At 50.7% G+C, this 17,919-nt stretch overlaps 1 protein-coding gene across 1 annotated transcript in view; it reads left to right on the forward strand.

Annotated features, from left to right (window-relative positions):
* Nucleotides 1-17,919, forward strand: part of MYO18B (myosin XVIIIB) — a 232,613-nt gene that overhangs the window by 162,163 nt on the left and 52,531 nt on the right. Inside the window, 3 exon segments of the mRNA XM_059876421.1 lie at nucleotides 77-160; nucleotides 2,900-3,037; nucleotides 6,149-6,334. Coding sequence (XP_059732404.1) covers nucleotides 77-160; nucleotides 2,900-3,037; nucleotides 6,149-6,334 — 408 coding nt within the window.

The following is a 17,919-nucleotide window of genomic DNA, read 5'->3' on the forward strand; positions in this document are numbered from 1 at the left end:
GCACATATCTGTGGTGGGAGAACAAGGGACTTCCAGCAAAGCCTGTGGTCTCAGGTGACACTTTTCATCTCACCAGTCTGCTGCTGACATTGGGCAGATCCAGGAACTGCAGCTGCAGCTGGAGGAAGCCAGGAAGGAGAAGAACAAGCTTCAAGAACAAGTATGTGCTCACAGCCGCCGTGTAGTGGGGAAGGGCCATGGAAGCTGCTGTTCATTCACTCATTGTTCACTCAGCTTCAGTCACATGTCAGATGAATTGAGGACAGTCTCAGAAGACACACACACACACCGCTGCCCATGCTTGTTCACACCCATAGACACACACACACACTACTGCCTATGCTTGTTCACACTCATAGACACACACACACACACACTACTGCCTATGCTTGTTCACACCTGTATACACACACACACACTACTGCCTATGCTTGTTCACACCTGTATACACACACACACACTACTGCCCATGCTTGTTCACACCTGTAGACACACACACACTACTGCCCATGCTTGTTCACAGCCATAGACACACACACACTGCTGCCCATGCTTGTTCACACCCGTAGACACACACACACTGCTGCCCATGCTTGTTCACACCCGTAGACACACACACACTGCTGCCCATGCTTGTTCACACCTGTAGACACACACACACTGCTGCCCATGCTTGTTCACACCCATAGACACACACACACACACACACTGCTGCCCATACTTGTTCACACCCATAGACACACACACACACACACACACACACACACACTACTGCCCATGCTTGTTCACAGCCATAGACACACACACACACACACACACTGCTGCCCATGCTTGTTCACACCTGTAGACACACACACACTGCTGCCCATGCTTGTTCACACCCGTAGACACACACACACACACACTGCTGCCCATGCTTGTTCACACCCATAGACACACACACACACACACATTGCTGCCCATGCTTGTTCACACCCGTAGACACACACACACTGCTGCTCATGCTTGTTCACACCCGTAGACACACACACACACACTGCTGCCCATGCTTGTTCACACCCGTAGACACACACACACACACACACACACACTGCTGCCCATGCTTGTTCACACCCGTAGACACACACACACACACACTGCTGCCCATGCTTGTTCACACCCGTAGACACACACACACAGACACACACACTGCTGCCCATGCTTGTTCACACCCGTAGACACACACACACACACTGCTGCCCATGCTTGTTCACACCCGTAGACACACACACACACACACACACACACTGCTGCCCATGCTTGTTCACACCCGTAGACACACACACACACACTGCTGCCCATGCTTGTTCACACCCGTAGACACACACACTGCTGCCCATGCTTGTTCACACCCGTAGACACACACACACACACACTGCTGCCCATGCTTGTTCACACCCATAGACACACACACACACACACACACACTACTGCCCATGCTTGTTCACACCCGTAGACACACACACACACACACACACACTGCTGCCCATGCTTGTTCACACCCGTAGACACACACACACACACTGCTGCCCATGCTTGTTCACACCCGTAGACACACACACTGCTGCCCATGCTTGTTCACACCCGTAGACACACACACACACACACTGCTGCCCATGCTTGTTCACACCCGTAGACACACACACACAGACACACACACTGCTGCCCATGCTTGTTCACACCCGTAGACACACACACACACTGCTGCCCGTGCTTCTTCACACCCATAGACACACACACAGAGCTGCCCATGCTTGTTCACACCCATAGACATACACACACACCGCTGCCCATGCTTGTTCACACCCGTAGACACACACACACACACACTGCTGCCCATGCTTGTTCACACCCGTAGACACACACACACACACACACACACACTGCTGCCCATGCTTGTTCACACCCGTAGACACACACACACTGCTGCCCATGCTTGTTCACACCCGTAGACACACACACACACACACACACTGCTGCCCATGCTTGTTCACACCCGTAGACACACACACACACACACACACTGCTGCCCATGCTTGTTCACACCCGTAGACACACACACACAGACACACACACTGCTGCCCATGCTTGTTCACACCCATAGATGCCGCACACAGTGAGGCCTATCAGACATTCAGAGCAGGATTTCTCCTCCTGAGAAGTGGCTCCAAGGAACAGGGCTGGTCAGTGCAAGACAGGATCACCATCCTCTGTGAAACCTCCTTTGAAATCCTGATTTCTCCTAAGTTGCCTAAATTCCCCTCGTTACCTAGTGAGTTGCTACCATCCATGAAATTCTCAAAGTTCTCTTAGAACCCACGCATGTGCCCACTTAGAGTAGCTATCAGAGTGACCTGGTTTCCAGCAATACCTGTGGGCACAGAATGACCACAAGCAGAACCAAATAATAGCAGGAGTGGCCACGTGCTGGTGCTTACTATGCGCCAGGCACTACTGTGCTTCAGTCTTCACACATGAGAGTGAGTAAACAGGCCCAGGGAAGCACACGGACCTTCCCAGACTCAGCCAGCTGGACTGGGGAGCCAGCTTTGGACTCCAGGAGAGGTGCTTGGCTCCCAAACCTACTCTCAGTCGTGTCCTTGATGCGAAAGCTTTGCTGCCCTCAGACCCCAGGGCAAGAGCCGGAGGTGAGAGAAGCACTGGCTAAAGGCCCGAGTGAGAGCTGAGGGCACGGGGAGGGGTGGGGTCCGGGACCGGATCCTCAGCCTGGGTCTGGCAGTTCGTGTGTACGCACCTGAGCTGAGAAGGAACGGTGTGGATGGCCCCAGATCTGGCCGGGGCCCCCCATCCAGGACTCAGGCCACTGCGTGGTCAGTAGCCGTCTTGGGTGCGTCCCCAGCTGCAGGTGGCCCAGATGCGCATCGAGTACCTGGAGCAGTCCACCGTGGACCGGGCCATCGTCAGCAGGCAGGAGGCGGTCATCTGCGACCTGGAGAACAAGACAGAGTTCCAGAAAGTGCAGATCAAGAGATTTGAGGTACCAGTTGGCGTGTAAATGTTGCCCAGACCTAGAGCTGCGCAGGCTTTCGTGCCAGCTCCACCCTTCCCCCACCCTCCGTCTGTCCTCCCGTATGCCTCTGTCTGTATCTGTATCACTCACCCACCTCCCATCTGAGTTCCCTCCCTCCCTCCTTCCTTCAGTCTCCGCGGCCCACTAGCTGCTCGTCCACTCGGCCCGTCCACCTCCTCCATCCCCATCTCCATCCACCAGCGTTGGTCCATCCATCTCCCCCTTCCATTTGTTCTTCTTCCTTTTTCTTTTTTCTTCGCTTCCTCTATGCTTTTCTCCCCTTTAGACCTTGATCCCTCTGTCCATCTTTTTATCCATTGATCCACTTCTGCCCATCTTCAGCCCCCGCTCATCCACACAGGCACGGGACACTTCTTTTGTAACTAGTGTCAGGCTTTGTTTCAGGAGCATGAAAGACAGATGCTGCTTCCCAGAAGCACAGAGCTTTGTAGGAGATGTGGGTACAGAGTACATCATGAGAAACGCTGGGCTGAAGTACAAGCAGGAATCAAGATTGCCAGGAGAAATATCAATAACCTCAGATACGCAGATGACACCACTCTTATGGCAGAAAGTGAAGAGGAACTAAAAAGCCTCTTGATGAAAGTGATAAAGGAGAGTGAAAAGTTGGCTTAAAACTCAACATTCAGAAAACTATCATGGCATCTGGTCCCATCACTTCATGGGAAATAGATGGGGAAACAGTAGAAACAGTATCAGACTTTATTTTTTGGGGCTCCAAAATCACTGCAGATGGTGATTGCAGCCATGAAATTAAAAGATGCTTACTCCTTGGAAGGAAAATTATGACCAACCTAGATAGCATGTTCAAAAGCAGAGACATTACTTTGCCAACAAAGCTCCATGTAGTCAAGGCTATGGTTTTTCCAGTAGTCATGTATGGATGTGAGAGTTGGACTGTGAAGAAAGCTGAGCGCTGAAGAATGGATGCTTTTGAACTGTGGTGTTGGAGAAGACTCTTGAGAGTCCCTTGGACTGCAGGGAGATCCAACCAGTCCATTCTAAAGGAGATCGGTACTGGGTGTTCTTTGGAAGGAATGATGCTAAAGCTGAAACTCCAGTACTTTGGCCACCTCATGCGAAGAGTTGACTCATTGGAAAAGACTCTGATGCTAGGAGGGATTGGGGGCAGGAGGAGAAGGGGATGACAGAGGATGAGATGGCTGGATGGCATCACTGACTTGATGGACGTGAGTCTGAGTGAACTCTGGGAGTTGGTGATGGACAGGGAGGCCTGGCGTGCTGCGATTCATGGGGTCGCAAAGAGTCGGACATGACTGAGTGACTGAACTGAACTGAAACACCCATAATAAGGAGAGAGGTCTGTGAGGTTTGGAGGATGGAAGTCTTTTCAGGCTAGGGAGTCAGGGACGTTTCCAGGACTTGGATGGGCAGCGGTGGGATTCAGTGACTGTCTTCACTGTTAGCTCTGTACACTAACAGCATGGGACGTTTACAGAGGCCATCACCACTGCCAGAACCTTCTACATCAGCTGCTCCACTTGATGTCCATCATAGCCCCTGGGGCAGGTGGGAGAGAATGAGAAGATGGCCCCCGGAAAGGTCGAGTCAGTAAAGATAAAGCAGGTAGCATCAGGGATCAGAGAAGCCTGACTCCTGACCTTTGCTCTGCTCTGGTCTCACGTTCTCATCTCCCTGTGGCCAGCTGGCTCACCCACAGGGTGACCGTGTGTTTGGTCAGTGGAAGGCTACTCTTCTCGCTCTGAAACATTTTCTCCTGACCTTCTGTTGGGCATCTGATCTCTAGGAAAGCTGCTCTGGATGAAGACCAGAGAAAAACTGTCTGCCTTGACCCTCCATGGTTCTTGGAATTGCTCACGGGATCCCTCAGGGCATAATTGTCTCTGCAGATCTCCATGGAACTCTGATCTATGATATTTTAAATGACTAAATAGGTAATATTGAGCTGCATCACATATAATTTTTTGCTTGATTCTAGCAGCAGCAGAGGAAAAAAACCATGGCAGAATAACTTGAAACGGCAGGTTCTGTCTCCAGATTCACCTTTGCTCTGATGTCACTGTTGGAATTTAGCAGAGCCCCGGGTCCTGGAGATAGGTACCTTGGGGACACAGTTTGGGCACTCCTCTTATGACCCTCCTGTTGCCCTTTGAAACTGTTGCTAACTCCAGTTGAATGGGAAAAGAGGAAACGAGTTGTGAAGCTTTTCTTTCAGACCATCATTCAGTCTCTGATCTGGAAAGGGGCTCAGAATCCTTAGCAGGGACCTAAAATCTTCACGCAGGCTCCATTTTATGTCAGCACTCGAGTATTTGCGCACCAGAATCGATTGGTTCCAGACTTGTTGGCCATGAATTTTGCAGCCCCCACTGTTGAGTTAAGGTCTTCAGTGATGCCCACAGCTCTTTTCTCTCTCTTCATAGTTTCATCGTGTCCTTCTGGCTTTTCCACACACATAAAAAAAGAAGACTGCCATAAAGTATGAGAGCTGAGGCTCATGGGAGATGACTTGCTCAAACCTCCTTGTTTTACAAATCGGGAAACAGTAACCCACCTTGGGGAAGGGGTTTGGACCCACCTCTCCCTCTCCTCCCTGCCTGATGTCTTCTCCATGGCACCACTCCACCTTCCAAACCTTCAGCTGCATGAAGGCTGCTATAAATATTAATTCCCAGCCCTTACCCAGCACACAGGATGTGCTGGGTACTGAGCCGAGCCTTCTGTATAACTTAATGTGTTCAACTCTCACAGCATCCCTGAGACATAGGTACAGGCACTCCTGCCTCTCAGAAGGTTAATTACCTGCCCAGGGTCACAGCTAGGAGGATAGGTGGAGGTAGGATTTGAACCCAGAACGTAAATTCGGCGTCAGTCACTATGTACACTGCCTTCCAGAGTAACAGCTCTCATTTTCTACGTTTCCTTCATTTTTGTACCAGAAATCGTGGTTATTACACTAGTTACTTCATTAAAACGCAGAGACTCAGCAGAGGGTTTCTGTTCCTGGAGCCCCCGGGTGTCGGGCCCCAGACCTCTAACTCCAGGCTGGGCGTGTGCTCTCTGCCCGGGCTCCAGGTGCTGGTGATCCGGCTTCGGGACAGCCTGATCAAGATGGGCGAGGAGCTCTCGCAGGCGGCCGCGGCGGAGTCCCAGCAGCGGGAGAACAGCCAGTACTACCAGCGGCGCCTGGAGGAGCTTAAGGCAGACATGGAAGAGCTGGTGCAGCGGGAGGCCGAGGCCAGCCGGCGGTGCATGGAGCTGGTGAGTGCGGTCCTGGGACCGAGGTTCAGGAGGGGAGCCCTCCTCATTGCTGAGAAAGGGCCGCAGGCGCAGGCCTCTGGGGACGTGGTGTAAACCCGAAGCAGGGAAGAAACTGGAAGGGGATGGGCTGCGAGCCGACCCTGCCATTGGCCCCAAACTCCGGGGGCGTGTCCAGAGTGAGCCAGTGCCGTTCACTCCTGCAGGATGGCGTCCAGCTACCTTTGCGTCTCAGGCTCCGAACTTTTGTCTTCCTGCCTCACACTTTCTCCTCCAGAGGCAGGGCAGCCTTGTGCAAACAGGAGAGACTCAGCATTTATTAAATTTCTCTCTTGCATACTCCTAAGACCCATAATACCGTGTAATCGTCATGTAGTCGTTATAACCATGCCAAGTCAGAATTATTATCCCCCTTTACAGATGAGGAAACTGAGGCTTGACAGAGCAGACTTGTCCAGGTCATACCTATTAAGCATGAGAGCTCTTCCTGGGCTGTTAACAACCACCACAAAGATAAAAGACAAAAGCAATTGTGCTAAACCCACCACTTACTAAACACTGGCCAGGTGCCGGGTTCTGAGTTAATCCTTTCTCATTTAAATCTCCGTGACAAGCCTGTGAGGCAGGTACTGATCTTATTGCCATTTTCAGATGGGAAAACCGAGGCCCAGGGACACACACGTGTCAAACTGAGGCCCAGAGTGGTACATTCACTTGCTCAAGGCCACACACAAGTAAGACATTAAACTCAGTTCTGCCCAGCTCTGCAGTCTCTGCCTTTATTCACTGAGCCATGCCTGTCCCCTGCTGTGGCTCAGGCTACATTTTAAATTGCATTTCCTTCCCAATGGGAAGGTTTCTCTATAGTCGATTATATTTTCACGAGGACAGATTCCTGCAGGGATCACAGAGCACCTGAGACAGCCTGCTCCTCCTCTCCCTCAGGAGCCCAGCTGTCCCCTAGCCTCCAGGTTTCCACTTGCGTGGCCTGGGAGGCACCCGGCACCCCCTTGGCCCGCCACCACGCACCTCGTCACAACCCGTATCGTGCTGTAGTTCGGCCCAGAGGGCTCTAAATCACCGTCATTATCTCCTTCCTGCCTGGTCCACTCTGGTTCTGTGACAGGTCTCACCACCTTGTCCTCCTGCAGCAAGTATATTTCTCGGGCCACTGCCTCCCGCGGCCGGTGTCACTCCCATCAGCTCTGCCCTTGACAGGCCAGCAGCCCGCCTGTCGTGTGGGGAGGCAAGGCTCCACACAGAGACCCAGGTTCCCAGACAGAATCCGAGCCCTGTGGCTGGCAGCTCCTCCACTCCACCTCGCCCCCAGTGGCCCCAGGAGGGAGTGAGGCTCTTTCTTCCCACTGACAGGCTACCTTCCTCATTGACCAGCCCTGCTTCTCATGCAGCCCAGCTCCCCTCCTGCCAGCTCTGGCCGGACTCAGACAGCATCCCGGCCTTTCTCCTCTGATGTCTTTGTTAACTGGCCACACACCCAGGCTTTCCCGTCACATCAGGTGGTGGTTTTCCTCCTCTCCCCTCTGCTCTTTTTCTCTTTCCCTCTCTGTCCTCTCCTCTCCCTTCTGCTCTTCTTAACTTCCCTCTCCGCACTCCCATTCCCAGGAACATGGCTCGCATTTCCAGGGACATCATATACTTAAGATCTATAACGGCCCTAAAAGATGGCAAAGGCTACAGTGCAACCCCCATAGACAGATCAAAACTCTAAAGCACAAAGCTTGCACATTTGCTGCTTAGACCTGCATTTTCTCTGTTTTCTTATTTCAAGATTCTGGATAAGCTTACCAAGGCTGAACTGTCCTTTTTATTTTGTTGTCTCTGGGGGTGGGTGGTGTATTAGTTTTCTAGGGCTGCCTTGGAAATTTACTCCAAACTGGGGGGTTTATTTGTTTATTTATTTAATATAAATTTATTTATTTTAGTTGGAGGCTAATTACTTTACAATACTGTATTGGTTTTGCCATACACTGACATGAATCCGCCATGGGTGTACACGTGTTCCCCATCCTGAGCCCCCTCCACTGCCTCCCCATCCATATTTGTTTGACTGCACTGGATCCTAGTTGCAGCTCCCAGGATCTTTGATCTTTGTTGCGGCATGCGGGGTCTAGTTCCCTGACTAGGGATTGAACCTGGGCCCCCTGCGTAGGGAATGCAGACTCTTAGCCACTGGACCACCAGGGAAGTCCTAAGTGGGTGCTTTAAAACGAGAGCAGTTTATCCTCTCACAGTTCTGAGGCCAAAGTCTGAGATCAGAATACTGGCAGGTCCACGCTCCCTTTATGGCTCCAGGGTAGAGTTCCTGTTTGCCCTTCCAAATTCTGGTGGTTCTTGGCGTAAGGCTGGGTCACTCCAGCCTCTGCCTCTGTCTTCACGTGGTCCTCCTCCTGTGCGTGTGTGTCTCACATGCCCTTCGACCTTTTCTTCTAAGGCCACCTGTAACTGGATTTCGGGCCCACTCTAAATCCAATCTGATTTCATCTCAGGTCTTTACCTTAGTTATATCTGTAAACACCCTTTTCCCACATAAGGCCGTGTTGACAGGTTCTGGGAGGAGGTAACTCTCAGGGGGCCCCCCTTCCAGCCCCTCCGGAGGGAGGGTGCGTTGCTGTACAGCCGGCTGTTGCTGCAATGCTTCTGTGGGGGCAGGGCGCACAGGGACAGCATCAGCCACAGGCCTGTCCTAATAGGGGATGTCCCCAGCTCACCAACCCACCTGCCTTCTTACAGGCACCTTGCCTTTGAGCCCCAGGATAGATATTTCCACTGGGGGAGGAGACGATGTCATATTTCCTCATGTCCTCATTTATCCATTTACTGAACACCGGCTCTGGGCATGGCACGCAGATGGCATTGGAGAGGAGGGACAGGGAATCAGACGGTACTTGCTTTTTGTAGAAGCTGACAGTGTGGGCAGAGCACTGCTGGTGGGAGAGTTGGGTGAGGGGAGTTCTCAGGGGAGCCCTGTTGCCGAGGCCCCCCCCCCACCGTTGGCGTGGCGTCCTGGCACTCTGCCAGGTGTCCAGGAGATGGCATCTCACCTTTCGGGCTGTGCCACCAGTCTGCCTTCTTCCCTTCCTCCCCATAAGACAAGGGTGGCTGCTCTGTGCTGCGTGTTCTTGAGAGACTTCACCTGCGAGGCATGCAGGGTTCTGGCTCTTTCATTCTTTGAGTTGATATATATCCCTAGTTTTTACTCCAGGCCAAACCCAGGGCTGGATGTTGGGGACCAGCAGGGAACAAGATGGACCCTCACCCCCAAGAGCATATACCACAGGGAGAAACACCACCAAGGCTGCTACTTGTCTATTTCCTATGTTTCTCTGTGGTGGTGGCTCCAAACTTTCACGGGAAAACAAAGGATCCGTGTGCTGGTATCTGGAGGGTCTTAGAAGGCCAGTTGGCATCATGCTCCTGCTCACAAGTCATTTTCTGTGAGTAACCATTGCCTCTCCTGTTTTTAAAGTTCAAATCTCCCTGAGAGGGATGGTGAATTTCTGAACTCCCTGAGCCAAGCATTCATTCATTTGTTCCCTGAACACACATTGATTGGGTCACTCTGGGCTTTGGCTCTTTGCAGATGTCATCTTTTTAAAACAAAAAAGTGTATGTATTTGGTGCCTGCCAGATCTCTGTTGCGATGCACAGGACCTTTAGTTGAGGCAAGCAAAGTCTTAGTTGCAGCAGGTGGGATCTAGTTCCCTGACCAGGGATCAAACCCTGCCCCCCCGCTGCATTGCAGCTGCAGAGTCTTAGTCACTGCACTGCCAGGGAAGTCCCAGATGTCACCTTCTTTCATGCTTCCATCACCCCAGCAGGTGTGGACGTGCAGTGCAACCCCAGGGCCGCACAGTCAGGTGGCAGAGCTGGGGTCAGCTTCCCTGCGTGTCCAGCTCAAAGCTCTCACTGGGACAGCACGCTGCCCTCCCAACCCACCCCTGCTGAGAGATGGTCTCTCTGCTGCAGGAGACCCCACAAAGGAACCCGCATCCTGGGCTGCGGCGAGAAGCGGGAAGGATGTTGATGGCTCTGCCCTCGCGTTCCTTCCCGCCTGTCCCAGCCTGTCCCATTTGTCACTGCCAGTGTTGGTTTAAAGGGCCGTGTGTTGTTTCGTGTGAATGATTTACACCCTTGGCCGGTGCACCGGCACGTCCAGATCAGGATCAATTACCCCGCCAATGGAAGTTCTCGTCCCAGAAAAAAGAAAAATGAGGTTTTGCCATTAATTTTCGTAAATGTACTATTCCTGGCGACTCCAGGAACCATTATGGAAAAAAGAATATTCTGGCTCTAAATCATTCAAGTCCCTTTGTCATTGGGGCGGCGAGACAGCTCATCTGTGGATTTATGTCCTGTTGTTTTTCCATAGTTAACAGAGCTTGGGTGAAACCACCTCAGCCCCAGGACAGTGTAGCCAAGGGAAGTCAAGGGCAACCGAAAGAACTGAGGGTGACTGGAAGGCCGGGCCTCTGCTGGCTTCTGGCCAGACGCACCGGCTTTGAAGGCTGTGCCTGTTGGGTTTACCCTTCACTGCTTGGGTCTGACTCTGTTAGTCTTAACTTTCCCTTGAGCCTCGGGCTCTTTTACAAGCTGGCGCCTTTGCTCACTCTTAGCTCGTCCCCCAGTGACCCAAGCTAGAAATCACAATGGCCCTTCTCTCTCCGGCTCACACAGATTAATGGCCACGCCTGCTGATTTTATCCTGTTGAGGTAGTCTTCAAATCCACCCACTCATGTTTCAACCCCGTGTCCTCTGTCTTTATTTTAATCTGCAGCCCCCTGGACTAGCCCTGTTACAGTTACCTTGTATCTTGGCTCCCCACTGTTCCTGTATGCTTGCTCCTCCCTGCAGATCCTTCTAGAAGGGGCACATCTTTACTGTGTTACTCTCCTGCTAAGAAATCTTCCATGGCTCTCCTCCACCGCCTTCAGAACAGAGCCCCAGCTTCTCCCTAGAGGCCGAGCCTCTGTAGGTTTCCCTGCCTTTGGTTGTCCGCCTCTTATCACCTCGCGTGATCTAGTCGCGCGTGAAGGCCCGGCACTCCTGCCCCTATGTCAGGTTATCTCTTGACTCATCACCTTTGTTCTCGTGCATCCCTCTGCCTGCCTCCTCAACCTTTCAGATTCCGATCAGGGCTCACTGCCAGGAAGCCCTCATGGTTATGTAACTCCTCTGTGTTCCCACATGGCCTTGTGTTCACCCCATTTACGTAGGTTATTATGATTGCCTGTGTTCTTGTCTTCCTAGACTGGGAGTCTCTAAGATAAGGGGTGGGTTTATTCAACTGTTGGTCTCCAGTTCAGGGTCAGGCACAGGATAGATCCTCAGAAATTGTTTGCTGAGTGGTTTCCACAGCATTTTGAAGTTTTACCTTTTAAGAGAACAGCTCAAAAATTATCTTAAAAGTTGGAACTTTCAGATCAACACACTTTGGTTTGCGTCCTGCTACACGGCTGTGCCATCTCCCTGATGTTCTGGGAGGTGCGGACATGGATGGACCAGGGCCTATGCTTCTGGAGTTCTCAGGATCCAGAGGAGATTCATGTGTCTCTGAATATTTCTGATACAGGCTGGGATATGCAAGCGAAAAAGAGGAAGTGGTTTGGTAGAACCGGAAGACCTGGAGAAGTTTGCCTAGAGGATGTACCATCTGAACATCTTAAATGATGAATCAGAGTAGGCTGGAAGCTTTGGGGTGCTGTGTATAGTTGCTCAGTCATGTCCAACATGTTGCAGCCCCATGGACTATAGCCCGCCAGGCACCTCTGTCCATGGGGATTCCCCAGGCAAGAATACTGGAGTGGCTTGCCATGCCCTCCTCCAGAGGATCCTCCTGACCAGTTCTCACTGGTCTGGCTGTGGACATGGAGTCTCTCCTCTCTCATTTCCTCACACAGTTGTTCTGGCTCATCTTGGGGAGGAGGATCTGCATTAGTTTCTCAGAGCTGCCATAACGGATTACCAAAAACTGGTTGTTTTAAGACAGAGATTTGTCCTTGCGTGGTCCCAGGGGCCGGAAGTCTGAGAGCAAGGTGTCAGCATGCCCACTCCCTCCGCAGGCTCCGGGGGAGGTTCTTTCCTTCTTCAAGCTTCTGGGGGCTCCAGGTGTTCCATCTCACTCCCCATCGTCACATGGTCTTCGTCTCTTCCCCGTCTCTGTGTCCTCTCTTCTCCTAAGGACACTGGGCCTCCGATTTAAAGCTCCCCTAATCCAGTATGACCTTGTCTTAACCACATCTGCAAAGACCCTATTTCCAAGAAGGTTATAGTCTCAGGTTCCAAGTGGATATGATTTTTGGAGAGGACACCTCAGCTCACTATAGGGTGGTGGAAAGATCACTGGACTCGAAGTATGAGACTGCAGTGGCTAAGTGAACACTGCAGAACCTCAGTTTCCCCTTCTGTAAAATGGGAGCAAGATACAGCTGATCTCATTGGGTGGCTGTGAGGATGAACCGAGATGGTGTGTGGAGAAGTGCCCAATAATAGCACACAGTAGGCACTGAATAGATGCTACTGTGTTTTCTTTCTCCTTTCTTTTCACTCCTGTGATGACTCTGTCTTCGTCCACTCAGACAACATCCTAAGCCCACCAGCTCCGTGTGTGCATCCCGCCTTGCACCCATGATGGCTGGGGGCCATGTTGATGAGAGCTAGGACTTTGCAGCTCACTGTGTGCTGGGCACTGGGGTAAGGGCTTTACCCGAGACCTGTCCTTTAAGCCTCACCCTTGGAGGCCATTGTCCCTCTTTTACCAATAAAGAAACCAAGATCAGAGAACTGGAGCAACCGCTCCAAGGCCTACACCCCAGTCAACTGGCGGAGATAGAATCTGGACACAGGGCTGCACTGGCTCAAACCCATTCTCTTCTTTGGAAGATTTAGACACATGCTATTTAATCATTCAAGTACATGTTTTGCAAGTGCGTTATAAAAATGAATATTGCTTTTGATTCTGTAATCTAGGGTTTCTCAGTCTTGACATTACTGACATTTTGGGTCAAATAACTGTCTGATATGCTGGCTGTCCTGTGCCTTGTTGGGTATTTAGCAGCATGCCTGGCCTCTGCCCAGCACATGCAAGTAGCCCCACCTCAGGTCATCACAAAAATATCTCCAGACCTTGCCAGCTGTCCCCTGGGGAACAGAGTCACTCTGTTAATAATCACTGCTCTAATCCCAGCCTCCCAGAAACCCGAAGTAACGCCTACAGTACTGTCCACTGTATGTGTATGTGTCTATGTGTGTTAGTCACTCAGTTGTGTCTGACTCTTTGCAACCCAGTGGACTAGCCCGCCAGGCTCCTCTGTCTATGGGACTCTCCAGGCAAGAATACTGGATTGGGTTGTCATGCCCTTCTCCAGGGGAATCTTCCCAACCCAGGGATCAAACCCAGGTTTGCTGCATTGCAGGCAGACTCTTTACCAGCTGAGCCACCAGGGAAGCCCCCCTCATTTGACAGACGATCAAACTGAGACTCAGGGCAGCCTGTGGGGAGTGGCCTGTACCCCAGGTCACAGAAGAACTGCAGTGGGATCCCAAGGGTGGGAGGAGGAGGCAGCCTAACCCCAAACTCAAAGGGAAAAGGCAGAAGCACTGCCAGCAGACCCAGTCCTAACCTTCCCGAGGCCCAGAGGCGACTTCACAGCGGGGCCTAATTCAGAGTGGAATGGGAGGCCTGGCTGCAGACTATGTGCTTTTAATAACGTTTAAATAAAACATGGGAGCATGGGTGTGATCTCCACACTGAGCCTGGCTCGTCAGCAGCCCAGGGAGAGTCATAAATAGTTAATAGACAACCACTTACGGCTCTACTTCTGTTAAACCCGACATCAATTATATATGGTTCGTGAATTATGTATCTGGTGTTACTTTGGGGTATATTTTCCACCTTTGGGGGAAAAGAATGAAAAGAATGTGAGACCTAACAGAGAAGGGATGGCTCTCTTCCATATTGGTGAATCTCCCTCTGAGGAGGGAGCCTCACGTGGATGCAGTGGGGAGGTTCCAGCGAACTTAGACTTGGGGAGACTCAGATCACAGGAGGAGAGCTGGGGCTGTGGTGTGCCGCCTCACGTTAACACCGGGCTCTCCGGGGTAGGTGGAGTCCCAGCTTGTAGTGTTTTCCAACCTCTCTGATGTAAATCCTCCCCCCGGGGCTGGTGCCCAGCCAACAGTGTGCCGTCATGGAGTGCGGCGTTGGGAAGCCTTGCAGAGCAGCCCTGTTATGTGGTGTCTTCACCAGACGGGTGTGATAGACATGAACAGCCGCAGAAGCTCTCCAGATGCCCTGCATTGGCGGGTGGGTTCTTAACCACTACGCCACCAGGAAGAGTCTCGCCTTTGCTTTCAACGTGATTTATTTAATTACTTGTAAGTTGATATTATTCAACTTTTAATAATACATAGCTGTATAACAGCTGGCTCACAGAATTCCTGAAAATTCAGGCATCAATTCTTGCCAGCCAGTAAGGAACTAGTTCTAGCACATCGCAGGCTTGGCATCTCCTTGGGGTGGGGTCACCCTGCCCTGAGAATACAAGGAGCAGAAGTGGGGAGGCTCTTAAATCACATCTCACCGCTTGCTGACTGCCTTTTTTTTTTTTTTTTAAAGCCAGATTACACCAGTCTGAGAGCTCTGTCCTCTTGAGAACGTTCTTTCACCTCATGTATGAAAGGGGTGTGATCAGATTGACTCAGAAAGACTGAAGCGAGTAATCCACGCCACGCTTCTCGCTCTGCCTGCCACATAACTGCCCCTCCGGCATGCTGGCTGCTCTGTCTTCCCCTCTAGTTCCCTTCTTCCTGTCTTCTGAGATTCTGGCTGAAGGTGCTAAGGGCTTCAGGAAGCCCAAAGCCAGATTCTGTGTAGTTTTCATGTTCGCTTTTGCTTTGTTTTGGTTTGAAGCCACCCAAACACCCACGTTTCCAAACTCTAGGTCAGATCACAGCTCCCCCTCCCACCAGCTACACCCAGGGACATCCACCAAACCCAGAGTTAAGGGTTTGATTTTAGAAAGCTCTCAGTGTTTGTCTCCCACCAATGACTCTGAATTTCAGAGCATAAAGATGAATTATTTTGGCTGGGAACTGGAGTATTTAAAAAGGCATTCCACGTGGAGGGCATTTGGGGCCATGCTGCTGCTGCTGCTAAGTCGCTTCAGTCGTGTCTGACTCTGTGCGACCCCATAGATGGCAGCCCACCAGGCACCCCCGTCTCTGAGACTCTCCAGGCAAGAACACTGGAGTGGGTTGCCATTTCCTTCTCCAGTGCATGAAAATGAAAAGTGAAAGTGAAGTCGCTCAGTCGTATCCGACTCTTCGCAACCCCATGGACTGCAGCCTACCAGGCTCCTCCATCCACGGGATTTTCCAGGCAAGAGTACTGGACTGGGGTGCCATTGCCTTCTCCCTTTGGAGCCATGAGCAGGGTGTAAATAACACCTTTTATAGCTCTCTTGACAGGGAGATAGCTCTCCTAATTACTGCCCCGTTATCTCAGCGTGATCCAAAACAACCTGACACATTTCCTAAACTCCCTGTTCACGTGCCACGTCTCTGCCCACTAGGAACGGCCTCCCATATTCTCAGAGAACTGGCAGGGAAAACGTGGGCCTTTGTGTCACCCGGCCTGCCAGCACTGAGGGCCCCTCCTGCTTGTCTCCACATAGAGGTTTCCATACGAGAGAAACTTGTTCCTAAAAAGGACTTAGAACCTCGTGTCGCTAGCCCCAGATGTATTTCTGAAATGTGAATTTTCCTGAGCTCTCCTGATCCCAGATGGTGAATGCACTTCAATTCAAGAGACGTTATCGTCTAATGAAATGAGTTTCTTTGCATCTGCCTCTGAGATGAGGTATCTAGATAATAAAATCTATTACGGGAAGCCTACCTAGGAGTAATTGGGTCTATTACTCCCTGACTTATGGCTTTGTTTCAGCATCAAAAACAGGCTCTCCAGTAATTAATCAGAATTTAAAGTTGCTAATACCAATTACACACAACGTGTGGAGTCTGGAGATGGCAAACTGAAGAGCAAATACTAATCTCGTCCCCAGAGACTTCAGCAGTTGAACTCTTGTCACTTTAGACTTGCTGGAAATTAGAATAACTTAACTCCCCAAAGTTAATTACTTTATAAAAGGTGAGGAGGCGGGAGATATTGGTTGAATGGTACAGGTGTATATTAAGTTATTAAAATAAATCCAATTGAAATTGTTTAGATGAGGTTAAGCCACACTTAATTGCATGTCAGAGAGGCTTGGGAAGGTCAGTCTTCACAACCAAAACAGCACAGTCACTGTCCCAGTTGAACATCTTCAGGAGATAGTGATCCCAGGGAGCCCCAGTCAGACTCTTACAGGAGACAGTGATCCCAGGGAGCCCCAGTCAGACTCTTACAGGAGACAGTGATCCCAGGGAGCCCCAGTCAGACTCTTACAGGAGATAGTGATCCCAGGGAGCTCCCAGTCAGACTCTTAATGTTTTAAATTCATTTCCAAACTATAATTTGGTTTGAAAGATAATTCATCTCTTTCTAGTGATTTCCTTTTTCTTCTTTGGCTGAACTGAAACAGCGAGAAAGTAGAAGGAGATCTCAGAACTTGAGGATAAAGCAACAAGCAGTGGTAAAGAAAAATTGGCTGATTTGGAATTGCAAGTGTAGATGAATAAAAATGGATGACTGAACTGGTCTAAGTTAGAGCTCTTTTGGTTTTAAGCGGGAGAAACAAACCTCAAATTGGCTTAAGCAAAAGGGAATTTATCACTTATTCTAATGAACTGGTCCTTTACAGAAAAAAAGAAATTTTGCTTACCTTTACCCTTGTACATGAAATTAAAAGATGCTTGATTCTTGGAAGAAAAAGTATGACCAACCTAGACAACATATTAAAAACCAGAGACATTACTTTGCCAATAAAGCTCCGTAGTCAAGGCTATGGTTTTTCCAGTAGTCATGTATGGATGTGAGAGTTGGACCATAAAGAAAGCTGAGTGCCGAAAGATTGATGCCTTTCAACTGTGATGTTGGAGAAGACTCTTGAGAGTCCCTTGGCCTGCTAGGAGATCCAGCCAGTCCATCCTGAAGGAAATCAGTCCTGAAAATTCATTGGAAGGACTGATGCTGAAGCTGAAACTTCAGTACTTTGGCCACCTGATGTGAAGAACTGACTCACTGGAAAAGACCCTGACACTGGGAAAGATTGAAGGTGGGAGGAGAAGGGGACGACAGAGGATAAGGTGGTTAGTGGCATCACTGACTCAATGGGTATGAGTTTGAGCAAGCTCTGGGAGTTGGTGATGGACAGGGAGGCCTGGCATGCTGCAGTCCATGGGGTCATAAAGAGTCAGACCCAACTGAGCAAATGAACTGAACCCTCAAACGTGGCTTGGCACATACCAGGCATAAAAAAAATCTTCCCTGGTGGCTCAGAGGGTAAAGTGTCTATCTGTAATGCAGGAGACCTGGGTTTGATCCCTGGGTCGGGAAGATCCCCTGGAGAAGGAAATGGCAACCCACTCCAGTACTCTTGCCTGGAAAATCCGATGGATGGAGAAGCCTGGA

This window comes from Bos taurus, chromosome 17 (genome assembly GCF_002263795.3).
Source record: "Bos taurus isolate L1 Dominette 01449 registration number 42190680 breed Hereford chromosome 17, ARS-UCD2.0, whole genome shotgun sequence".
Lineage (NCBI taxonomy): Eukaryota > Metazoa > Chordata > Mammalia > Artiodactyla > Bovidae > Bos > Bos taurus.